General features: G+C 47.8%; 1 protein-coding gene and 3 long non-coding RNA genes across 4 annotated transcripts in view; 2 read left to right on the plus strand and 2 right to left on the minus strand.

Annotated features, from left to right (window-relative positions):
* The first annotated feature begins 265 nt into the window (after window positions 1-265).
* On the plus strand, window positions 266-8,697 carry LOC116104008. Its single transcript, XR_004123659.1, has 6 exons — window positions 266-420; window positions 660-868; window positions 1,966-2,112; window positions 2,489-2,660; window positions 7,301-7,528; window positions 8,516-8,697. It is a non-coding gene; the product is annotated as an uncharacterized LOC116104008 (long non-coding RNA).
* Window positions 2,734-3,447, minus strand: LOC116104007 (AP-2 complex subunit sigma). The gene has a single exon (XM_031390697.1). It carries the CDS (start codon window positions 3,420-3,422, stop codon window positions 2,994-2,996), a length of 429 nt encoding a protein of 142 aa, XP_031246557.1. The 5' UTR covers window positions 3,423-3,447; the 3' UTR covers window positions 2,734-2,993.
* Window positions 8,698-18,331: 9,634 nt separating the features above from the next.
* Window positions 18,332-20,019, minus strand: LOC116104011. The gene is made up of 2 exons (XR_004123662.1): window positions 19,704-20,019; window positions 18,332-19,362 (listed from the first exon to the last, which is right to left on the minus strand). It is a non-coding gene; the product is annotated as an uncharacterized LOC116104011 (long non-coding RNA).
* A 94-nt stretch (window positions 20,020-20,113) lies between these two features.
* Window positions 20,114-25,308, plus strand: part of LOC116104010 — a 7,265-nt gene continuing 2,070 nt past the window's right edge. Inside the window, exons 1-3 of the long non-coding RNA XR_004123661.1 lie at window positions 20,114-20,248; window positions 21,391-21,434; window positions 23,777-23,895. This is a non-coding gene — a long non-coding RNA (uncharacterized LOC116104010). The remainder of the gene's footprint in view (window positions 20,249-21,390; window positions 21,435-23,776; window positions 23,896-25,308) is intronic.

Below are 25,308 nucleotides of genomic sequence, written 5' to 3' on the forward strand. Positions count from 1 at the left end.
AGGGCCTTCCTTAGAGACATAATATAATTTGTAACTTTTTGAGAAGTTCACAACTGCATACAATGTATTTTGATGGTATTCATCCTCACCCCTCCCACCCCCACCCCTTACCCCATCTCCTTCTAACTTTGTGTCTTTTCTCATTTTTTTCAAATAGCCTGCTGAGTCTGATTGGATGTGCGCATGTGCACCTCTACAGAAGCATGGCCACACCCTTAAGGGACTGGTGTCTCCCTGGAGCCCTCTTCCACTTTGTACTGTGGTGGGAGGGATAATATGGCCAGAGAGAGTTTGCTTTCACAACAAAAGCACTCTTATAATAACCTATACAGCTACCAGTTCATGAGTGGATGAATTTGTTTCTCCAGGAAGAGCCCAATCCCTCCTCCAAAGGTCTCAGCTCTCAACACTGTATTGGAGGTGAAGTGCCTATCTATGAAATTTGGGGAACTACCATGGTAGAGGGTAACCCTTCCTTGTGAAGGTATGGTTGTAGCCCAGTATCTATCTCATAGTTACGTGGGTCAAACAGAGGGTTTGTACACACAGAGGGAAGGGGGATCTTGAGCCACCCCCTCCCTCACCGAACTAGCACGCGCAGAGAGAATGAGCTCAGGCTACCCCAAGTATACCTAGTAGCTATCTCTCCTCTACTGCAGATCTGAATTAGATACATCACAGGGATGAAGAAACTCAACCCAGCCCCTTGGGCCCTGAGCACCTCCTCCCTGGAGAAAGAAGGCGTTCCCTCAGCATCTCCTGGATGGAAGCTGGAGTGTCTTCTCTTTCCACCTACCCTGGTCAAGCTGAGACTGCTCTGGGTACCTGACACAAGTCCTGGTGTGCATCTTCTCTGTATGCTGGAGAGGTGAGACCGACACTTGAGAGTCAGCTGATGCTTGGGATAGCATCTCAGTAGACAGTAACTCCTGCTTCGCCCCTTCGATGAACCACTGTGACCAAAAGCAACTGGGGAGGATAGGGTTCACTTCCCTCACAGTTCCAGATAAAAGCAGTGAGGGCAGGGACTCGGAGGCAGGAGTCAATGCAGAGGCCACAGAGGAGTTCTGCTTACTGCCTTGCTCCCCATGGCTGCCCAGCCCGCTTTCTTACAGCTCCCAGGACCTCCAGCCCAGGAATGGTCCCACCAAATGGGCTGGGCTCTCTCCTATCAATCACTAGTTAAGAAAATTCCCTTGCAGCATCCTTTATGCAGGTGCTTTCTCACTTGAGGCTTGGATTCTTGCTGCACTGACATAAACCCAGCCAGGACACAGGTCCCCATCAAATTGTGCAGAAGAAGCTTCTGCCCTGACATCAAGTTTTGCCAGAGCCGAGTCCCTTACTTATGCTGTCAAACTGGGTCGCCCATGGGAATATAATGTAAGCCGCATTCCTAATTTTAAATTTTCTAGTTGCCTTTACAAACATAAAAAAAGAAACAAATGAACCACATATGATATATTTTATTTTACCCAAGCTCTCCAAAATTCTCTCATTCCAATCCACAATAACAGGATTTTACTTAAATTTCCTTGTCACTATAACAAAAGCAACTCGAGGTTCCTATGGCCTTGCAGTGACAGAGGTGTTGGTCCCTTATGCGAAGGCGCATAAGAGCAGAGCAGTTTCTATCCTGATGGCCAGGAGGCAGAATAAGGGAATGTCAACACTAGGTTCTCAGACAGCAGCTATAATACAATGACACAGGGCTGGGGACACAGCTGAGAAATACAACCTTTGCTTAGCATGTGCAAGTCTCAGAGTTCAGTCCCAACTCAACAAATCAAGCAAGAAAACAGAAACAGAGCAGCGCCATGTACCTCTGATCTCCTCGGGGGCTGTTTTATTCATCCGGTTTGGGTCAGGGACACTGGGTTTATTTGAATCTAGAAGGATCTGTTGAGAATCGATACATTGTTCTATAATAAGCACAAGCCGCAACATTGCTGCTTTACTTCACAGGTGAAGACAGTGAGATCTAGAGTTACCAGGTCCAGCAGTGGATGAAATGATTGGTTGGGTCAGGGACCGTGCCACTCGAGGATAAAGGCCAAGAAGAGAATGTGCAGGATATCCCGTGTGGCGTCTTTCATTTGGCTAATTTCTGTTGTGAGCAAATCTGGCTTTTATTAGATGTTCTAGAAGGGATGGTGTCCAGAGAAAAGAGCCCCAACTTTGCTTGTTTCCTTTCCTTGCAGTTAGTATCCCCTGTCACTCAGCGAAGCCGTTGTATGTGAGGCCACATATGTATGTCCTCAGCTCCTGGTGGGATTGATGGGTGGCTCCTCATCACAGCCAAGACAGGGCAGGGCCTCTCTGTGAGGGCTGCTGGGCCTAACGGGGCCTCACTCAGAACCCTCCAGGGCCTGTCTCAGTGTAGCCCTTGCCTTAACGTCTCCCCCTTTTCTCTGCTTTAAAAGCAGATCTCAGAATTCATTCGTCCGTTTAATTATCTAAAATATATTGAGCACCAACTGTTTGCTAGGCACTTGTTCCACCGACGTGAGCAGAGTAAATACAGAGCCGGTATCTACGAGCTTCTTGTTCAAGATAGCGAGCAGTTAGTCAAACATACACCCGAACATGCGATTTCAACCGTAACCTCTGCCCACCTGGTGAGAGCCGTATCCGAGGGAACTCCAGCTGATTTGACATGGGTAAATGTTTTAAATTGCTAATTGGTATCGCTAAGGCTTCCTGGGTGTTTCTTTTTTCTTTTTTTTTTTTTTCAGGCAGGACCACAGGTTTATTGGGGGTTGCACACACACACACTCACAGCATCACACGACAATGGCACAGTTACTCGGGACATCATGGTGGCCTCTGCCATCCATATAGGGCCCAGAGGCAGTTGGTTCTGGCCTCTTCCCCTGCGGCCTAGACCCTGCGGGGTCCTTCCTCTGGGAGGGGGCTACTGGGGTGGGCCTCAAGCCTGGCAGGGGACAAGCAGACAGGTTGGTCCAGCAGGCCGGGCTGGGCAGAGGCCCGCCTCACTCCAGGGACTGCAGCATCAGCAGCTGCTTCAGCACCTTCGTCTGGCTGGTCTCTCGGATTTCCCCTGCCAGGAACATCTCTTCTACCACCGTGTAAACCTTGCAGAAGTTGAACACCAGGTCCAGTTCACAGACATTACGGAAGTATTCATTTAACACTTCTACGAAGTTGTGGATGGCCTCAAGATAGGCCAGATTGTTGTCGTTGACGTCCACGCAGATGCAGAAGTAGAGGCCAGCGTAGCGTCGGTAGATGATCTTGAAGTTCTGGAACTCCACAAAGTTGGTGTGCTTGGCATCCCTGATGGTGACCACGGCGTGCACCTCCTCGATCAACTTCTGCTTCTCGTCATCATCGAACTGCATGTACCACTTGGCCAGGCGCGTCTTGCCTTCCCGGTTCTGGATGAGGATGAATCGGATCATGGCGACCCTTGTCTGGACCCCAGAGGCCCGGGTCCCGCTTTAACAGGGCGGCTCCGGCTCTGCTTGCAGTTGTGGGGCCTCTTCCCGGGTGTTTCTGAGAGCCGGCAGGGTGGAGAACCGTCATGGAGGATGAATCCTGGAGATAGAGGCCGTGGGTTCTGCATCTGGGTATCCCGCAGTTTCCTGTTTCTGGAATCACACAGGGACATTTTGAATACAGACCCAAATGAAAAGGTGCTGCTTCTATTTGCATACAACACACCCAGCGGTTAGATAGCTTTGATCCTTTCCATTTAAACAGTCCCCAGCCGCAGTACGGGATGTGCAATAGCAGTGCTCTGAGTGAGGATGGCAGGACGCTGTCCTTCCTTACTCTTTAGTAAGCCGTGAACGAAGTTGAAAACATAACATCAAAATTTAAAAGTCTTAATGTTGGAGTAGGTAAAATAGTCACATGATTCATACAAAAATGCTTAGAGGCTTGGGACTTAGCTCAGTTGGTTGCCTTGGAAGCACGAGAACAAGAATTCCACCCCAGAGGCCGAGTGAAAAGTCAGCTGGGGGGTGTGGGGGGCATGTACTCATAATTCCAGCTGGGAGCCATAGAGACAGGCAGATCTCCAGGATTTGCTAGCCATTCATTCAATCTTATACTCCCAGGGAGAGACCTCTGCGGGGGAACCACAAGCACTGAAGGGTTCTAAATGAGACCCCATGAGGCCCAGCATCCATCAGAGAGAGGCCCTCCTCCATCTTGCCTGTGTTATTATGTCTGTGGTGGAATGACATCTAAGTTTGACCCGTGGCTTCCACACATGTGTATATGTGTGCACATATGTACACCTGTACCTTATAACACACAACCCTCAAAAAGATTTAGAGTTAAAAAAATATTTCCCCTTTCCAATTTCCCCTCCACGTATCCCTGACTCACAGGGTCAGAAGGAAAACACGTTTATTCGTTCATTTAGTTTTTTTTGAAAAGGCAAGTAAATGAAGAGAAAACGCTCCTCGTCCCCAGTTGGTTTTAGTACACAAAGGATGGCTGTGTGCACCGGCCCCCCACTTTCCTTTACGCATTTGCTTATCTTGGAGCGCACTCTGCATGAGTGCATAAAAGCTTCCCCATTCTTCCATTTTCCAAGCAGCTGTGCAACTCTTTGTTTTGTGGGTGAGCCATCAAGCCTTAATTTACTTCACTACCCTGGCTGATGAACACTTGATGAACACTGTAGCAAACCACCTGGTGAACATGCCACTTATGTCATCGGCAAGTCGATCTAGGGAGGTTCTCCGGATGGGATTGCGGGGTGGAGGTCTATGTGTGCATTGCCGCGTGGAGAGACACGTCACTAGCCTGCATCCCGTGGGGTTTCCTTGCTGCCCGCTTTTCTATAGCCTCTAGAGTTCTCCAGAGAGGGCTGCTCAGTTTCCGCCCTTGGGTGAGTTGCTAGCCACAAGACACAGTGTATTTCTGTGCCAGTGTCATTTGCATCTTGCGTACACGTATGAGAGTGTGAGCCTTGAATACCATTCCTCAGCCATTGGCTACCTTTTCTGTTTTTTGGGTCTGGAAGGTCTTAAGGCTTAAGTGCCTGCAGTTTACCAAGTAAGACGTGAGGCCGGCTGGCCTGTGAGCCCCAGGATCTGCTTGTCCCACCTCCTCACCCTGGGATGAGAAGTGTATTCCATTTTCCCCAGCTTTAGCATTTTAATGACTAATCCCAGAAGTTTTAATTTTTATCAGTGAAAACAATCTGTGTTTTATTTTATGTTTTTACGACTTCTGTAATTTGAGCCTCAGAGATGGCTATCATGGCTGGACAGGAGTTCCACTGTTTTCTTCCAGTCTTTTATAGTCCCTAGTATTTTGATTTTAAAGCTCTGGTCCCTTTGGAGTTTATCTTGATGCGTGGATCCTACATTGTCTTTTCTCTAGTTTGTCACGCAGATAGACCTATACACTTACTGCTTCCCCCACATTCCCCTCCTCTGACCTGGGAGGCCACATTCATCACACGCCCAGTGTCCCTCCCTCCTCCCCCCACAACTGGGTCTATTTCTCACATTTTCTGTTTCATTGGATTGTTATTCTGGCATTTTAGCGACAGGCTGGCTTAATTACTGGAGCCTCGATAGCATGCACTTTTCCATAGTTCTTCAGAATGTCTACTGGTATTCAGTCTGTTTATTTTTCTTTATGAACTTTAGAATCGGCTCATCTACTCTGGTGCCTTCTCCTCGTGCCCCCTCCAATTCTCTTGGTATTTTATAAGCCAGTTGTTGGTAAAAAAACAGATTCTAAAGCAAGATTGTCTATGTTCCAATCCCAACTGCTATTTTCCCCTAAGTGGACCCATTTTTATTTTTTAAGCCTTCGATCTGTCCAAAACATGTTTCACAATGTATTGTGTTTATAAGTGCACCCACATGTAGACCTTAGTGTAGCTCTAAGTCAGTAGGCTCTGAGGCTCAGCTGCAGTACAGTGGTTTCTCAAGTTCTTTTTGCTTTGCCTCTGAGTTGGCACCTCTTAGGTCACCTGATGGGGTGCACTGTCTTTACATAACATATCCAGTTATGGCTGCCATGCATCCCCCTTCCCCTGAAGGGGTGGTCTTTTTCTAGCAGCCCTCCACGAAGCTTGTATCAGAATCGCATGTCTAAGGCCTGAGGGATTACCATGACTGGCTGAGAGCCTTGGCTCTCCCCTCTCAGGCCGATTTCTGGCGGGGTAGTGAATAATAAGCTTATGCAACAGCCCGGAGGACTCAAGGTAATCTCCGAACCACGGAAGCTTCCTAGCTCTTGCTCCAGGCACCAGCAGGTGGGCTCCCTCTCCCCTGGAGCAGTCTCTGAGCAGGCTCAGGGGCTAGATTCAGATTCTAGGTATAGAGCCCTCAGCAAGCATTCCTGTTTGCGTTCTCGTCCTTGGTTCCTGAGGTCTGCCTTACCCACAATGATACTTAACCTTTCTCTGTCCTTTGCCAGATGCGTTTTTTCACTGATTTGTAAGCACCTCCCTGGTAGACACGGGCAGGGATTGTCTCGCCAAGCTTTGAGGCTCGCGAGAGGTCACTGAGGTTCTCCCCACTCTTTCAGACCCCTGGCACTGGTGCAGAGCTCTCGGTCTTGTACCTGCTTAGAGACTAAAGCGTGCCTGAGGCCCAGCTCCTAACTGAGCCGTTCACATTCAGCTCCATGGCAGGTAGACTCAGGGAGCTGAGAGCTGAGGCCCAATCCCAGCTTCCTGCAGACCTGTCGCCATGGAGTGGCGGGACCTGTTGAAGGGACCGCAGTGCCAGCTGTGGCTCTGACACCCTCTGATGTCCTGCATAAGCATCTGAAAAGAGGCTCTGTAACTGGAGCACAGAGTACACTCAGACTTTGCTGCTCACGCCTCACAGAGATGGTAGCGAAGCCTGCCAGTGGAAAACCTCGTTTCCTGTTGCAGGGATACTCCTGTAGTTGAGTAGAGAGGCTGAAATTCACCACTACTGCTCCACTCTCATCTGTCTGGGCTACTGGAATTCCTCAGAGTTCTCATTTCTGAGTGGCTAGCACTGGTGGGGTTACACTTCCATGGCCTGGTTGTCTTCTGCTAGCAGGGGTGTGGGGATAGACTCTTTCCACATAGGAATTCAATTAAGATAGACCTGGTGACAAGTGTATTCCTGCCAGATCATAGCTTGTTTCTGTCTGATAAGCATTTATTCCATGCCAGGTTTGGGGTATGGGAGTCTCTGTAGAGTAAGAAACCCCACTGTTACTCAGAACCAAAGGTCAAGTTCAAGTGTTTTACGAGCTCTGATCCTTAGGAAATTCCTGTGAGGGACATTTCTTATTATTTTCCCTTCTCTTTCTCATTCCTGTTTTTCAGATGAAGAAATGAAGGGTCTGAGAGGTTCAGCTGCCTGCCTCCCAACTGCGTGGTTAGTGAACCACTAGATCAAGACCTGAGGAGAACTGTCTATTTGGCCCTACACCTGTCCTTGCTCTGGGGGACTCACCGTCTCTGTGTAGAGAACAGAGGGGCCTCCCCAACTTGAAGGGGTAGGAGAACATGAGGGTTGCTCCTCCCTGTGTTGAGGAAGGAAGGTCTCTGCAGGTACTTTAAATCACACACTCCAATGTCTGGGTCCTGGGTTTTTAGCCAAGCCTGGTTCTGCAGTCCTTGTTTCTTTGCCAGGTTTTAAGGACCAGGGGAGGTGATGGGAAGCTCATGGAGGCAGAATAACTCCACTTTCAGCACTGGGAACCTCTTTTTCCAGGAGTTGAGGAGAAGTGTAGTACTTACAGGAGGACTGTCATCTCGACGGGGCTTGTTCTGGCTGCCAGCTGTGTTTGGGGAACAATGCTTCCTTGTGTTCTTTTCCTTGGGGAGTCTATTTCTGTATTTCTATATATTCTATTTCAACTCCGGAAGAATAGTTAGTGCAGACTGTGGGGGCAAATTTTATATCAACTTGACACAAGTTGACATTTGGGAAGAGGCCACCTCTACTGAGAAAAATATCCTAACCACACTGGCATTTGGACAAGCTTGTGGGGTACTTTTTGTTCTGTTTTGCTTGTTGATTGATTATAGGTATGGTTGTGGGGGTTCATCCAAGTGTGCTTGATACAACCCTTGACTAGGGATCTGAATGGTATAAGAAAGTAGGCTGAGTAAGCCACGAGGAAATGCCACTAGGTGCGTTCCTCTACGGTCTCTGGTTTAGCTCCTGCTGCCGGGTTCTTGCTCTGTTTGAGATCCTGCCCTGACTCCTCTAGTGATGTTCTGCTACCTGGAAATGTAAGCAAAATGAACCCTTCTCATCTGCTTTTGAGCATGGTGATTTTTATAACAACAGAAACCTAAGACACAGACCAAAGAAATGATTCTACACAAGTCCAGATGGGTGAACCAGTGAGCTTCTTGGGGTTACTTACAATGAATTGGTTGGGGTCACTTACAGGTGCATAAACAACTTACGGCTAACTACACTATCGGAGAGTTTTCCTCCCATATAGACACTATTATCTGCTTATGCAATCCCATGGAGGGGTTGGGCCTTGGGAATCTTACATGCTCTCTGGTTCTTTTACTTGACAGTGTAAATGTGAAGTCTCATGAGGTAAACACAACTGCTTTGGGTTCAGCGACACCGGTGGTCTTGTCTCACCTGCATACTCATGTGTAGGTCTAAACGTTACAGCATGCTTCCTACTCTGAAGCCGTCCCTGCATAGAGGGAGCTCAGCCCTGCACAAGAGACAAGGCCTGCTTACCCGGCTACTTGTTGCTAAAAGCAAATCCAGAAGAGGTGAGTTGAAGTAAGAACTATCCCACAGCTGGGGCCTGGAAACTTGGCCCGCCTAGGCCTTTGTGGTCCTCGGTGTGAATTCTTTATTTGCTGGGGCAGTCCAGGGAGATCTGGAATAGGACCTGAAGCAGACCTATGTAGACTAAACAATAGGAGCTACGGCAATTGATATACGAAGTATTCAATATATGACCAAGGGTGGTGGTCTGAGTGTCCTGGCCACATGATAGTTCTGCTCCGGGAAGCTGGAAGAGGTAACAGGCAGTGTTTGGATGGGGGTTAGGGGTGGAACAGGCTGTTTGGACACTACTGGTGTCTTGGCTGGCACATTGTTTCATCTGGCTCCCGAAGGGCTTGGTAATAGAATCGAAGAAACCAGGATGTAAGTGTCTAACTTGTTTCTAATGGAATCTACCAGTATTGTCCACAAATAGCTCTTGAATGGAGAGGCTGGGGTGCCAGGACTCCAGTCCAGCATGGACCACCACTTAGCTATCCTGGGTTGTGAGGTACTTGGCGGGCTGGGGCAGCATCTCATGCGTCTGTGGAGCTGGCCACTTGGCTTTCTGCAGAGGGAGGTGGCACAGTTTACAGCAGCCTTAGTGGCAGGTGTTTAATCAGGCCCCGCCACCTACTTCACTTACATGGACTTTGTTTGGGTTCCCATGAAACGCCACACCCTGAGTTTTGTTTAATCCACAAAGCCACTTGAACAGTCTAATTTCTTTCTGTGGACACCCATTTCAAGTCTTGATGCTTCTCTGCGTCTCTCCTGCTTTTCTCTTGGAAGAACGTTACTTTTATTATTATTTTTAGATGAGTTTAGCCTTTAAATGAGCAGATTGTGGGTAAAGTAGATGATATGGCATGATGTGGGTGGCCTCGTCTTATCAGTTGAAGTCTTGTCACTAGATTAAAGGCTAACCTTCCTCGAAAAGCAGGATGCTGAAGAGGGATTTCTGTTGGAAGATGACTGTCAGACTTGAGCCATCTCCTGCTCCCTGAGTTTCTAGACTTCATCTTAGACTGAAGGCTTTGGCTTCTCAGCCTCTATCATCACGAGGCGAGAGCTTTGTGTTGAGAGAGAGAGAAATAGAATTATCTCAAAGTAACTGTATTCGGTGGACATTGACTCATTTCCTAATACTTTTTTTTTATTTGTGTGTGCTCTTGTGAGTGTACATGTGTGAATGCACCTGCATGTGTGTGTGTGTGTGTTCCCAAACATGCTTGTGCCCATGCTTGGATATATGTGTATGCACACACATATGCAGATTTGTGTTCACATATGTGTGTATGTGTGTATATGTGTGCGTATACCCATGCATGCATGTATGTACATGTGTATGTGTGTGTATATGTATATGTCTCTGTGTGTGTGCATGTGTGTCTGTGTGTGTCCTGAGGGTTGAATTCGGGTCCTCATGCTTGTATGGCACTTTGCTGGCTGAAGTGTCTCCCCCAGCCCTTACCAAGGATTTCTTATGTATATGGTTGAGTCAGGTGGTGAGTCTCTAAAGATACATAGATTTGCATCTGTCTTCAGGAGATTTAGAATCTGAATAGAGACACATCAAGATCACAAGCCCAATTTATCATTGTGCTCTGGGAATTGGGAGAGCCAGACTCAATTCTTGGTCCTGAGTGTGTATATGGGTTGGATTGGGTTTTGGAATAGGAAGTTTTAGTTCTTCATCATGTATCCCTGCCATCTCCATTTCAGAGTGTGGCCATCAGGGTCTAGCAATGTGGTGATATAGACTCTTCTGTTTATCATGGATATGTTGGATTGCCAGAGACACTGGACTGAGGTGTCATTATTCTGTGGCTGTTCTGAGAGTATATGTGTGGGCAGGATTGATGGAGCAGACATCCATGTCTTAGGAACATGCATTATCAAGTTGTAGCTCTTTTATATTCCAGAGAGCTATGTGAATACCATCAATCATAGTGTCCAGGCTTCTACATTGGAGATCTATCAAACCTCTACCCTGGGTCTTAGTGGTAGAATAATAAAAGTCAGTGCTTGTTCATATTGCAGGAGCTATGGTAAGGTCCCCGTAAGCACCATCCAAAGGTGTTCTTACGGCAATCTTAGGAAGAAGTACTGGGGGAAATTCAAATTATGAGGATTGAAGGGCTCCCCAAAATCAACTGCTGGCCCACAGCAATCAGAATTCTACTCAGTCATCCCTGTCTGTGGAATGAGAATGTGGGTACTGGGACTGATCTCCTATCTGTATCATTCAATGTCAGGAGGATCAGAATCCCTTGCTCTGAGCAGATGATGAACTCCCTAACTTTTCTAGAAACTTCTTAGAACCCAGGGCTCTTCTCTGATACAGAGAATGCCTGAGATGGCAGAGCAGACCCCTGGAGAGACCCCAACTAAAACAAGCCTCTAAATAAAGCAAGATGGGAGGAGATATGTGACCCCAAAACAATGTGAACCTTTACCATTCAAATCTCTCCTTTCACCAGTTCTTTCCCCCAAATCCCCTTTCCCTCCAAGCAGAAGGGAAGTGGGGGGCTGGCAGACCTGAAATCAAACATGACAGGGCTGAGCACTCCTTCAAGAGCACAGACGCCTTTCCCTGAGACGCAATGCCAGTGTTGTCCTTGGCTTTTGGTCTGGCTTGTTCTTGTAGGAAGAGGGTAAGTTCAACCAACTCCAGTTCACATCCTTCTCCATTGAGTGTGGTGTCCACAGGAAAATGACAAGGTCTGTTAAGCTGGATTCCCTCAGCCACTTGGAGAACCGTTCACGGAGATGCGTCATTTGCCTTTCATGATGACTTCAGTGGAAGGAGCTCACATCACTTCTCACCTCGAGATGAGGAAACTGAGACCCAGAGATGTCAGGTCAGACATCTAAAATAGCTAGTGAATTATCACACAAGCATTCATTGAGCCCTAGTCAGCTTTAGTAAAGTGCCATGGTAGGGATCTAGATATACAGAGGTAGTGAGCTACCTAAACCGATAGATGTGGGCATGCTCATGGGTCACAAAGTCATTTGCTGATTCTCTTACCGAATCAAACCACCCCAGAGCTCTGCTTCTATCTGGGGATTCTTGTGAGTGTTCAAAGAGCTCCGGCTCAGCTGCATCATCCTTGTCTCCCAGCAGCCTTTGGTTCTCTTGGAGAGAGAAGGATTCAGGGAGAAGCAGTAGCCCATGCCATTGGGCCAAATTTGTGCTGTGGTAGAAGAAATCAAGAAGTGGCCAGCTGCCTCTAGCTTCAGATGGCCATTGACATGTCACATGGGTCAAATTCATCCTGTGGTAGTAGAAATCAAGAAGAGGCCAGCTGCCTCTCGCTTTAGAATGTCACAAAGAAGATGGGATTTAGGCTTTTATTTAAAACAGGAAGTGCTGCCTGTGTATTGCTGGAGAGGACATGGAACAGAATTTTAAGAAGGAGGACCATCTGGACATGGCAGGCCAAACGCACAGCTGAACGGGAAGAGACGGCATGGATCTTGGTACTAGAGAGATGAGTAATCTATTGAACTCTCAGAGGGAGCTTGCAAGAGCTCTCAGGTTATGCCTTATAAGGAGAGACAAGGAAACTAGAAAGGCGAGTGTCTCTGGAAGGTTTTGTCCTTTTGGCGGCTGGGTTTAGTTGTAGGGTTACTTGTCTCAAGGCCTCGAGGAAGGACATTCCAGGTTCTGTGCTGTAGCATTTTCTCTGTCCAATCACATTAGGGCCGTGACAGGACTGTGATTGATCAGGAATAGAGAGGTGGAGCTAGAGTTGGAGGAGGAAAAAGGTTAGGAGAGGAGGAGGAGAGGGGGTCAGGAGCAGGAGGAGACATCATCATGGAGACAGAGGATGAGAACCAGACCTCACAAGGTTATACAACCAAGCAGGTTCTCACAAAATAGATTAATTGGGTTAGAATATTGTCTTTATTATTTGGTTCTGAAATTATTGTATTGGAATCTTGTAAATTGCTATTTTATTATTATATAAACCTGATTGGATATTGAGGCCTTAAGAGTCATGGTTTACTTACCAGGTCTTAGGCGCTATTTAGATGAATGATTGTGGGAGTGTGTAAAGAGTTGCATGTGAGCGAGATGTAGCTTGCTGGGAGAAAATAACAAAAACCCGCCAGAACTTAGTATCGAGGCCGAACGGTACCAGCACAAAAACGGGGCCAGGTGGGAAATGGAGTTTGCCGGGCGGATTCATTTTATTAATTCCCAAAACAGTTCTGGGCCAGGCAACGTGACTGACAGGACTGAACTATCTGCTGATCTCTCTGACCTTAGCTACCAACGAATCGCCTGCTGCTGCACCCAGCACCTTCTGCCTAGCGCTCTGGAAACCGACTCCTTCTTGTTGCATGCATTTGCAATGCCCACTCCCTTTACCCAGGAGGTTTTTTTTTTCCTTCTTTTTCTAGTGTGACCCACTGGCCTCTTCCCATCTTTTGGTTTCTCCTTTCAGAATGGCCTTCTCTGACCTTTCCATCTGAAGTAGGCCTTTTCTTCCTGACTCCCTGTTACCTCACGCCACTGTCCATCACTCTGTGGACACTCTGGGTCTGCTGTAGTTCCTGACATTTTTCCTGCTTGTGATTTATAGAGTGCAAACACTATAAAATCATATACTTAGTGTATCTGTTTTTTTAAAACATGTAAATGTGTGTGTAGTATGTATGTGGATGTATATTCATGTATGGAGGCATGCACATGTGTAGAAGCCAGAAGTCGATGTATGTGTCTTCCTTGATTGTTGTCCACTGTCTACAATGAGGCATGACCGGGTCCCACTCAAGAATGGAGAACTTGTTGAATCAACTAATCAAGCTACTCTTCCTGGTCTGGTATTCCCTGGCTCTGCTTTCTAAATGCTGGGATTATAGGTAGGCCACCAGGCCCACCTGGCATTTATGTGGGTGCTGCTGTCTGGACCCTGTTACTCATATTTCCACAGCATGTGCCTTACCCACTGAGCCATCTCCCCAGTCCTGGTCTTAGGTGTATCATGTTGTCCCCAGAATGTACAAGGTACAGTAGATCCCCAGTTCATCGTTTTGGGACTTGTTTCAGTCTCAGAAACAAGAATGGAAGAGATGTATAAACATGCCATAAGAGCCACTGTGTGGGTTTAACATGTTCTTCTTTCATCCATGGTGATCATAGTCTTGTGTGTTGAGCTGAAGCCTCTCTAGTTTGTCCATGAGTGAGTAAAACCCTCACACTGACCTGTCTCAGATGTGTAGAAGGACTAGGAAATACATTTTGGTTGTGTGAAACGATGGGGATTTTTGGACTCATTTGTTAATGTAGCATAGCTTAGTCTGTTCTGAGTGATTTAAGAATCCTAAATTCTCATGTATTCAATAGTCCACTGTCTATGGGCTAAGTGAGATCAAGAGCCACTGCCTCAGGGGGCAGTCAATGACTGGGAGGACAGGGAAAGTTCAACTCTTGCTTTAGCAATGCTTCTTTAGGGACCAGGTGTACTGGAAAATTCTTCATGTGCTATCCCTTAAAATCTCCAATAACTTTAGAAGGAAGCTAGTATAAACATGGACCATACCTGATTATTACAGAGGCTCAAAAATAACAACAACAACGACAACAACAACAACGACGATGACGACAACAAACCAACCAGTCAAACTAAACCATAGGGTGTTGGCGCCAGAAGAGGTCTGCAGGCCTGCAACACAAACATTTTCTGAGGGTTTTTCAGACATATAAAACCAGAGGACTCTTACCAATATCCAATTCTGCACACACTTCCCCAAGTGATACATGAATACATTGGTGAATGAGACATCCAGATGGAGGGAGGACTCATCTGCTGGAGGGAGGACTCATCTGGTGCTCTGTGGTACACCAACAGGGGACCAGGGCGATCTCCTTCCTACCTTGACCCCTTTGTCCTGTCCTTGCCAGAAGAGCAGGAACCAAGGTGTTCAGGACTTGCTTGGACGTCTAGTCTCCGTCCAAGTCTTATCTCCTTTGGCAGGAATATCTTCGTCCAGTTTGTGTAATTGCCGGTAACCAAAGCTGTTTATTGATTCTGAAAACTACCCACCGAGGGTGTCTAGTGTTTGTTTTCTCTCCACTTGTGTGTCCGTTGGAAAAGAATGGGCAGTGGGCTTGGCATGGAGTCAGACATGGTCCCACTAGGGACAGCTGATGTAATGAGGGGCTGGGATGATTTCTCCATAATGGCAGCTATGTGTTCTGCCTCCTCCGCAATGGCAGCATACAGCTCCTTCAGTGGTGATTTTGTGTCTGTTCTGACCCGAAAGAACCCTGACTCCCTGCTGGGTGCTGAACCTTCCAGAGGATTTCACACAGGTCTTAGCACCCTGTAGTTCCTGCCTCGGCTACAGGAGCAAAGCAAGCCTGCTCTTTTATCAGGCATATATGAGGAAATGACCAGGAAGCTGTGCCAAGAGAAAGATTACAGCTCCCTGCAGACATGGCCAGCGCTGGGCGTCTGGGAGAGGAAGATTCCAGTGGCCCATGGCTCTCGGCACCCTTATCGTCTGGTGACATTCATCTCCATGGAGCCAGCAGGGCTGCTCAGAGAATTGGAGTTCTGAGCAAAGGGGTGGAATTTGCTTTCTCCCTGCTGGAAACACCAGCTCACCCTCGGCTCTGTCCTTGTCTCTTTAGAGTTTTCTATGAAAAAGGTTCAGTGTCCCCTTTCTTGATCAAGATTTGGTTCTCCATTTAGCTAAGAGTGACACTTTATATTACAGAGTGATTAATTAATCCCACAAATATATATTGGGTTTCTGGAGAGAGTCAAGCACCGAATAAAATAAAATAAAACATTGTGGCTTTGTTTGTTTTTGTTTTGCATCTGGGCTAGTTAGAATAAAGCAACAGTGTCTTGTGTTTGGTTGCTCACAGTCTGGGAGACAGGGTTTCATACAAGTGTGCCCTGGACACTTGACATTGGTACAACAGTTTGGGGCCATAGCTTAGAGCATCAGCTGAGCATTCAGACCCGGACTTCTGAGCTGGCCCACCATGTTTCCTTAGAGCTGTGTGTCTGACTCAGAGAAGCACCGGCATTGCTAGAGGGAGATGGGAAGAGAACAGAGCTGTGGACACAGCTCTTGGGCTTAGCCCACTGATCCCAAAACACAGGAGTTAGTGGATGATTGGGGATGTTGGGGGAGGGGCATCTTCATTATGGAACCTCATTTGTTAACTGGGAGGGAGTTACCAGAGTGCCAGGCCCTCCAGTGGCAGTGCTGGCTGCAGCTCTCCGCCTTCTTTCTCTCTCAGCGCAGAGACTGGACACTTGCCCCATTTCCCCACTCTGGACACTTGCCCCATTTCCCCACTCTGGACACTTGCCCCATTTCCCCAAGCTGGGCTCTGTTTTTGTTCCCATTTGGAAATGTAGCCACAGAGGGGCCAAGAGTGGCAGAGAGGCTCCTCAGGACAGTCGCCAGCTTCATTCCCCTGGATAAATGGAGCCTGGGCCCACACTTGGCAAAGTGCAGAGAAAAGAATTAAAACAGTGAGGTTCTCATCTCCTCTCCTCTTCCCGCTCACCCCCTGACTCTGACAGATTTATTTTGGAAAGCGACAGGAGGCTAATGGAATCACTTAATTTCCCTGATAATAAATTACCCCCAAGTGCACTAATTGAAAGTTTCACAAGCAAGCAGTTTCTTTCTACATGGCCTCCTTGATAGGCTTCTCTTGCTCAGACAACCTCGAGGTCCCCTGTCCTCTCCCCCTGGCCCTGCTCCACTCCAGGGAAGCCTGTCTGGTGAAAATTTCTGATTTCTGGGCATAAGGATACTGTCCTTAGTGGGGGAGCCCTTGAGACTTTTGAGGTGGAAGAGTAAATGCTGTGAGAACCAGTGGGGTCAGGGTTCGACTCCTGCCTCTGTCACTTCCTAGCAGATGATAGGGGAAGTCTGACATTTCATTTGCCTCAGTGTTTGCAAACCAGAGATCACAGTGCTCAGCTAGCTGGGTGCTGAAGGGGTTCAGAGCCAGCACCTGTGAAATCCATAGCATCTAATAGGTCTTTAGTGAACGATATTTCCCTTTATTTATTTAATTTTTTTAGGCTTGTAGAATTTATGGCAAAAGGAAGCCTGGGATGATTCCAGACAGAAGTTTTGGAGTTGGGCGTGCTGACATTGAGGGGTCTGTAAGATTTTTTTTTAAATTAATTACTTTTTTTATTCTTTAATCTTTTTTTACAGTTCAGACTTTATCTCCCTCCCAGTCTACCCTCTGACTGTTCCACATCTCATACCTCCTCTTCCCCCCACCTCCCATCTCCAAGAGGATGTCCTCACCTCCTACCCCCACCCCACCAGAAGTCCCCACTTCCTGAGGATTCTCTTGAGGGTTAGGTGCATCTTCTCTGACTGAGTCCAGACCAGGCAGTCCTCTGCTGTATATGTGTCGGGGGACTCATATCAACTGCTGTGTGCTGACTGGTTGGGGATCCAGGTTAAATGAGACTGCTGGTCCTCCTACAGGATCGTCTTCCTCCTCAGCCTCTTCTATCCTTTCCCTGATTCAACCACAGGGGTCAGCAGCTTCTGTCCATTGGTTGGGTGCAAATATCTGCATCTGACTCTTTCAGCTGCTTGTTGGGCCTCTCGGAGGGCAGTCATGATAGGTCCCTGTTTGTAAGCACACCATAGCCTCAGTAATAGTGTCAGGCCTTGGGACCTCCCCTTGAGCTGGATCCCACTTTGGGCCTGTCGCTGGACCTCCTTTTCCTCAGGTTCTTGAGATTTGCTTTTTAAAGATAGTGCTTGCAGTCTAATTTTGAAACATGGTATATTTTCCGGAGTTGTTGGAATCCAGGAGAGAGATGGAGTGAGGAGGAGACAGAGGTAGGGAGCAATGGGAAAGCAAAGACAAGCAGGAGGAAGATGTGTGTGCAGCTGGGCCGGAGAGAGCGAGTGTACCTGTGTTCAGTGGAGTCAAGCCCTTATGTGGTCCTGCCTGCCACAGCCACATGGTCACCAGTCTTCCTACCCAGATATCTGAGGATTTCCAGCCAGGGGACAGGGCCAGCTGCAAGTAGAGAGCCATCCCTATTCCCTTGCAGCTCAGAAACTAAGTGCCCGTCTGGATGCTAGCAGAAGAGTTGGCAGGGATGGTGACACTTTCCCCTGTGGTGTGTGAGTAATATACCACTGGCAGTGGATTGCACAGCTGTTGGGCATTTTCAAGGCAAATGACTACATAAGACTAAGAAAATACATGGTTTATACAATCAAAGTCTGGCCTGGGTGTGTGTTAGAGCAGAAGTCAGGGATCAGCTGGCTATCTGTTGGCTTGAGGAAGGGGGCAGGGTGCATAGGTCGTGGCCTCCATGCCAGCATCCCAGGGAATGAACACCTGATATCCTTGTGGCTTTCTCTTGTGACATCCCATATATCATTAGAGGCATCTGGTTCTAGTACTGGGCTCAGCTCGGTTGGGATCCAAGACAGATAAGCCATGCCCTGCTGCTCCCAAACACCAGGAAAGCAGCCGAGAAAGGCAGGACAGGGCTCAGGGAAAGTGCTGTCCTAGGGTGGGAACTGCAGAGATGACCACATCTAGTTAGAAAAGCCAGATAGACTTTATGTGAGCGAATATGTGGATGGTTAAGCTCTCAGACATTTATTTGGAGGCGAGGGCAGCTGCAAATAATTTTTTTTCTTCATAGCCAGTGTGTATTTCTGTGTCTCGGACCCCTCATTTATAAAGAAGATGCCAAGATGGGATCTATCTCAGTAGGTGGAGTGCTTGCCTGGGATGGGGTATGATACTCTGCACTGAATAAACACTATGATTCCATCACCCAGGGAGGGGGATGGGAGGATCCGAAGTTCAAGGCCAGCCTGTGAACTTTAGGCTGTCTTAAAAAGAGAATGCCAAGGAGGAGGGACAGGAGGGGGCACACTTGATCTGATATTTTGAAGCAGCTGCCGCCAGTAGCTTGGGTGGGATGGTTTGGTTAAACAAGTGTACGGTGTTACTCTGTGACTAGATCCAGGATTCTTCATTTAGTCGACTCTCCTACCCCGTTGTTCTGGAGTTGTTTATCAGGCCTGGCCTGGCTGGAATCAGGAGACAGTAGGAGCAAGCTCCTCATGAAGCCCGTGTGTTTCCAGCCTTCTCAAGGAAGCTGACATCTGGGTCTCTTCTTAGGTAGGAGACAGTAGGAGCAAGCTCCTCATGGAGTCCGCATGTCTCCGGCCCTCTCACGGAAGCTGACATCTGGGCCTCTTCTTGCCCAGAGAGGTTAAGCTGGGAAGAGGTAAAGTTGCCCACAGGCACGATGGGAAGTTATCCAGCTTTCTCTCACTCCGTACAATGTATGCTTTCTGGGATCAGTTGCAGTTCATTTGAGAATGAGTTTCAGTTCGTTTCGAAGGTCCAGTTTTGAGTTGAGGGAATTTAACTGAGAAAGTTATGTGTGGGGTCAATATTCTCACAACCACAAAACACAGAGGAAGAAATTAGAGATGCTTGGCCCTTATTCAGGCAACCTGTGTGATCACTTCAGAGGGAATCAGAGTTATTTACTGACTTGTCTGTAGTCTGAAGTGCGCTGCTGCTTCAGGGGGGTGTCATCTGGTTAGGGCTGAGCCTCTGACTTTCAAGACCTAGGGTCATTCATGGAATCTGAAATTCGAAAGGTCATCAGGGAGAGGCTGAAGCCCAAGGATCTCCCTCAGAGGCCACACCCAGCATGCAGAGAGGAGTTTTCTGTCATTTCTCTTGGGGCAGGTTAACTTGGAACTTGGCCACTGCCCTGAGACATGGAACCTGGCCACCCTTATAAACTCTCCCGGAGAAAGGACACCTAGGAGCAACAGATATTTGTTGAGAGAATGGATCTGTGTTCATTCCTTTGATTCAAAGCATTGTCTCTAGAAAACCCAGGGAAATGCAAATATGTTTTCTGGGAGAGGCATCAGGTTAAGTCTTTACGCATATAACAGGATTTGGCTTTGTTTGATTACCTAACTTTCTCCCAAGGAGCTTCCCTGGGTCATTTCGGTGATGGTGTGCAGGATGGTAGGAGAAAGGCATGCCGAACTCATCAAGGAACTGCTAGAGAATCCAAGGCTTTGGGAGGAACTGCTAGAGAATCCCAGGCTTTGGGAGGAACTGCTAGAGAATCCCAGGCTTTGGAAGAAGAATGGCCAAGTTCCACATTCTTCCAACCTGTGTCAGGGTTTGAAAGCCATGCTCCCTCTGTATACTTCCAAATGCAGGCCCCCGGAAAAGAGCTGGAGTTGGCTCTCTCACCAGCTTGCCTACTGAAGCAGTGACAGGCTGAGGGGTCTGAGGGGTCGCTCAGTCACATTGCATCACAATAGAACGGAATGCAAATTCTCTCTACATTTTGAGGTCTAAAAGGTTGTAGTAAACGTATATAATGTAATGACCCCTTAACTACCTTTGTGTAGTGGACAAGCGAACTTAACTCCCATCACTACGATCGATCCATTTTCGGCATTTTTGGGGCATCTCAAACACTCACATCCTTTTGCTCCAGCCCCTGGTAACCGGTTTTCCCCTTCTGTCTCTGTCATTCCATTGCTAAACTCATATGCCATTTGTCCTTTGTCCTTTGATCTCTTTCCTTTGCTTAATGTCTTCAAGTTTGTGTGTGTTGTAGTGTGTGTCTGGCCTTCTGTCCTCTCTAAGGCTGAATCCCACGCCACTGCGTGCTCGTGAGGCTGAATCCCATGCCACTGTGTGCTCGTGAGGCTGAGTCCCACGCCGCTGCGTGCTCGTGAGGCTGAGTCCCACGCCACTACGTGCTCATGAGGCTGAGTCCCACGCCGCTGTGTGCTCGTGAGGCTGAATCCCACGCCACTGTGTGCTCGTGAGGCTGAGTCCCACGCCACTGTGTGCTCGTGAGGCTGAATCCCACGCCACTGCGTGCTCGTGAGGCTGAATCCTATGCCACTGTGTGCTCGTGAGGCTGGAGTCCCACGCCACTGCGTGCTCGTGAGGCTGAGTCCCACGCCGCTGCGTGCTCGTGAGGCTGAGTCCCACGCCGCTGCGTGCTCGTGAGGCTGAGTCCCACGCCGCTGCGTGCTCGTGAGGCTGAATCCCACGCCACTGTGTGCTCTTGAGGCTGAATCCCACGCCACTGCGTGCTCGTGAGGCTGGAGTCTCACGCCGCTGCGTGCTCGTGAGGCTGAATCCCACGCCACTGCGTGCTCGTGAGGCTGGAGTCCCACGCCACTGTGTGCTCGTGAGGCTGAATCCTACGCCACTGTGTGCTCGTGAGGCTGGAGTCCCACGCTGCTGCGTGCTCGTGAGGCTGAGTCCCACGCCGCTATAGGCTGAGTCCCACGCCGCTGCGTGCTCGTGCTGAATCTTCTTTGCCTTTTGGTTATCGTGCATGCTGTTGCTCCAAGAGTTGACACACAAGAATTTATTTCAGTCCCTGTGTCTTACCTGTTTGAGTGAGTATCCAGTGGAAGGATTGTTGGGCTGCATGGCACTTCCCTGCTTTGAGTTTTTGAGACTGGTTTCTTTAACACCTGTACCATTTTACGTTCTCACTAGTGATGTACACAGGTTTTTATTCTCTCTATATTTTCTCTAACACGTGTTATTTTCCTACCTTTGTTATTGATAATAGCCATTCTATGACATGTCTTTTTAAATTTGCTCTTTCTTTGGTCACAGATATAATAAAGAACGGGTGCCTATATAGTCTTTAGGTGCTAGAGGTATGTAAACGTTTTGCTTCAACAACAAGTGATGCAGTATGAGGATTCAGCTTGAGTGGGGACCAGAGCCATTTGAAGCAAACAGATGTTTAACTAACACAGGATCATACATTTGTCACAAAGCTGGGCATAGATAGTAAGTGGTTTCTGTAAAGTAGAGTATGTCGTCAAATTTTACAGTGGCAAAATAAGTAGAGTTAAAAAATATGTCCTCAGTAGCATGTGTTTATGTGTAGAGTTTTTACACGTGCTGCCCTTTAGATTATACCTGTGGCAGCAATGATGGTGCAAATGTTATAGGAGCAACCAACCACTTTATGGTTGCCACTTTGGAAGGAAGCACATGTCTAACATTATGAATCTGGCCAACAGCTCAAAGTTGGGGAGCCTATAGGTCCTTGGGAGTAAAGCAAAAACTAATATAAATATTACAGTTAACAAAAGATTACCAGCTGGGCAGTGGTGGCACACACCTTTAATCCTAGCACTTGAGAGGCAGAGGCAGAGGCAGAGGCAGGCAGATTTCTGAGTTCAAGGCCAGCCTGATCTACAGAGTGAGTTCCAGGACAGCCAGGGCTACACAGAGAAACCCTGTCTTGAAAAAACAAAAAACAAACAACAACAGCAACAAAAAGATTACCAGCTAGGAAGTCCACATGTCCGTCCTAGGCTCAGCCCTCTAGCTCATCTCTGCACAGCTCTAAATCCCAAGACTGACAGTTAGGAATGGTATACAGCGAAGGCATGGACCAATTCATGCCTTGCAGATGGCCGCTGATGGCCATGCTAAACCTGTCCCCAAACCAGAGCAAAGGAAATTATTATTCTTTTAGCCATCAGGAAATAATTGCCCAGAGGCAAGTTGACTTTCTCAAGGTCACACAGCTGGTAGATGTGTGACCCAGGACTTAAACCTGGGTCTTCCACTTAGCAGCTTCCTTGCCTGCAATGTTACTCGGGCCTTTGCTTCCCTGGCAACTGGCTGAGAGGCATGCAATCAGTTACCTGTAGTGTTGGCATCATGTGAGCCTGTGCGAGTCTGTAAACACTCGTCACACTGCCAGGATTGACCATGAGTCCTGTGTACTCAAAGGGAAGGACAGGTCAACCTTTGAATGTCTTGGGCGCTTTGCCATCAGCTAGTGAGTAGTCTGATTGTGTGCGGAAGGTTGTTAGATTGTAACCTTTCAAAGCTCTTTGAGCGCTGACTCACTGTCCGGGACTGAGAGTGGAGACCTCCAGTGTGGGAATTTGCTTTAGTAGAGATAGATGTGTGTGCAAAGAGTGATGGCGTAAAAAGAGAGGTAGTAGCAGTGACTTCCCTCCCTGAGATTAACAAAGTCTCATGTGAGCAGAATGCCATCCGAGCACGAATTGCAGCATGCAGAATGGAAGATTACGGTGGGAGGAAACAAATATGACTAAAAACCATAGCTTGCCGAGGTTCCTGTAGGACGGGCACAGGCATTTGAGCTTTTGCCTATGGACTTGTTATAGGAAAGCTTTAAATGACTGAGAACTCAGGGTTTTTCTTTTGGGCTTCTTGTGTTCTGACAGGCATTTCTCGTAGGAAAGCCATGCCTATGTAATAGGTGAGCCCCATATTTCTGAAAGAGTGATGGTTATAAGCAAAAAGTAACTTACAAATTACATACATGATTGTTTTGGTTTCTTTGGCATGTTCTCCCGGGCACCTTCTAAGTGGTAAGCTTTCCCCCATAGCCTTCCTATGAGAGCCATTATGCTGTCCTGAGGGTCTAATGAAGTCATTGCCATGCAGTACTTGGCAGACTGGGCTGGTGAGCCGGATGTCGTAGAGTCCCATTGGCATTTGCAGTTGAGCAAAGATAAAGAGACACTCCTTGAATGAGGTTTCCCAGCTGTTCCATAGCAGAGTCAGGATTTAAACCCAGCTGGTCTGTCTGCAGAGTTCTGCTCTTAACCACGTAGCTGACCCCCAATCAAAACACCCACATACAAGCCAGGCACTCACAGACTGCAGAGAGAGGGCACAGGGACCAGAGAAGAGTTGGTGAATTCCAGTAATTAGGTCTTTGGCCTAATAGTGAGCTTCCTCACACTGAGATCTCCCATTTCTAATTCAGTTAGGATTTGTAACATTAGTGCTAAGATTAAAAGGAGTCAACCCAGAGCTTACAGAACAGGACATTGTTCAGAACAGTTATAGAGCGAATGATGATAGGACCGGCACTAATTACAATGTTTCTTTATAAAGTAGAAGTCTTTCCTACCCTGAGACTTGAGAGCAGCAAGAAGGTGTGTGTTTAAATGGTGATGGTTGCTGGGACTCAGGGCAAAATGCTTATTTTCTCACACATCAGATCGCAGGAAACTCAAGTTCATGTGCATAGCCCCGGCAAGAGGTTTCATAAGAGAGCAGGACTTGGAGCGCCTCTGTTGTCCCTGTGAGAGGTGACATTCATCATCACAAAGGCTCCAGGTAAACAACCTCTCCTCACCCTCATTGCCTGGGAAATGAAGGCACTTGGTCCCATGCACCCGAGAGGGTCTGAGTACCAGAGTGAATCCCAACTTCAGCTGACTGATGAGATGTTTCAAGAAGGTGGTTCCAGTGCAATCCTGAAGAACAAGGAAAGGACGGGCTGAGATGCTGGGAGGGATCCAGGGAGGGGAACATAGTGGGGGTGGGTAGCTCAGGGGTCTAGGTAAGAGCCTTTTCATCTTGCTTGGGGGTTGTAACTCCACTGGTGAGTTAGGCAAGTGGCTCAAAAGAGAAATGGATTGCAGTGATCCAAAGGACTGTACATCGGAGCAGCCATTGCTCAGGACAGCAGGAGCCATGGCATCTTGGTCGAATGGCTCAGAAGAACACACAGAGACTGACAGAACCTGCCTCTAATGCATCCAGGGGACACTAAACACTTTAGTATATTCTCCCATGAATAATTTCTCCAAGTCTAACCACATTAGGCCCCTGAGGGGAGGTGGTTTGGGTCGCTCTGTCAGATATCTTTGCCACTTAAGCGAATGATGGAGAGTGGGCCAGCCACAGCGCCTGGGTTTGTGGATGAGGCAGGCAGCCAGGAGAGCTGGCCCCAGAGGTTTTATTTCTTTGGCTGTGTAATCAGATTGGAGGGAAATGTTTTTCTGTGTCTCCTCTGTCTAATCTCTGTTTTGGTACCATTCTTCCTCCTCCATCCTTCTACTCAGGATTGGTCCTGTGGTTGTCATAGCAACAACTCTGACCCCATCCCAGGTTCTCACTCAGAACAGAGATTCAAAACAATCCCACCCTATGTTCTGTACCCTTGGAGGGCAATGGGAGAAAGGTGCTTATTAAATTTTCCAAAGATTCAGAGCAAGGAAGCAAAGACAGAGACCAAAGCCAAAGAACCTCATAGGCTGGACACAAAGGAGGGAGGGGCTGGGATCTGGATCCAGGAACTCAACTTTGCCAGATCAACAGAAAAATTAAAACGGACTTTGTTTTACAAAAGACTTAACATGGGCTAGTTATGTTGGAAGGCTGCTTTCAACACAGTTTATAACACAAAACGCTGTGGCAAGGACAGGAAATTAGCCACTGTTAGAGAAGTCAGGAAATCACAGTCTGAATGACAGGCAAGATGGGTGGAGGAGAGCAGGAGTGAAAGTCAGAAGGAGGGAGGAAAGGAGAGAGCGAGAAAGGGAGGGAGGGAGAGTGAGAGGAAGGGAAGGAGGGAAGGGGGAAGAAAAAGAAGGAGAGAGGGAGGAAGAGGGAGAAAAGGAGGGAGGAAGAGAGGGGAGAAGAGAGGGAGGAAGAGAGGGAAGGAAGGAGGGAGGAAAAAAGGGAGAGACACATAAAGAGACATGGAGAGACACACAGACAGACAGACAAGACACACATACACAC

The sequence above is a fragment of the Mastomys coucha genome, unplaced genomic scaffold, assembly GCF_008632895.1.
Source record: "Mastomys coucha isolate ucsf_1 unplaced genomic scaffold, UCSF_Mcou_1 pScaffold21, whole genome shotgun sequence".
NCBI classification, from domain to species: domain Eukaryota; kingdom Metazoa; phylum Chordata; class Mammalia; order Rodentia; family Muridae; genus Mastomys; species Mastomys coucha.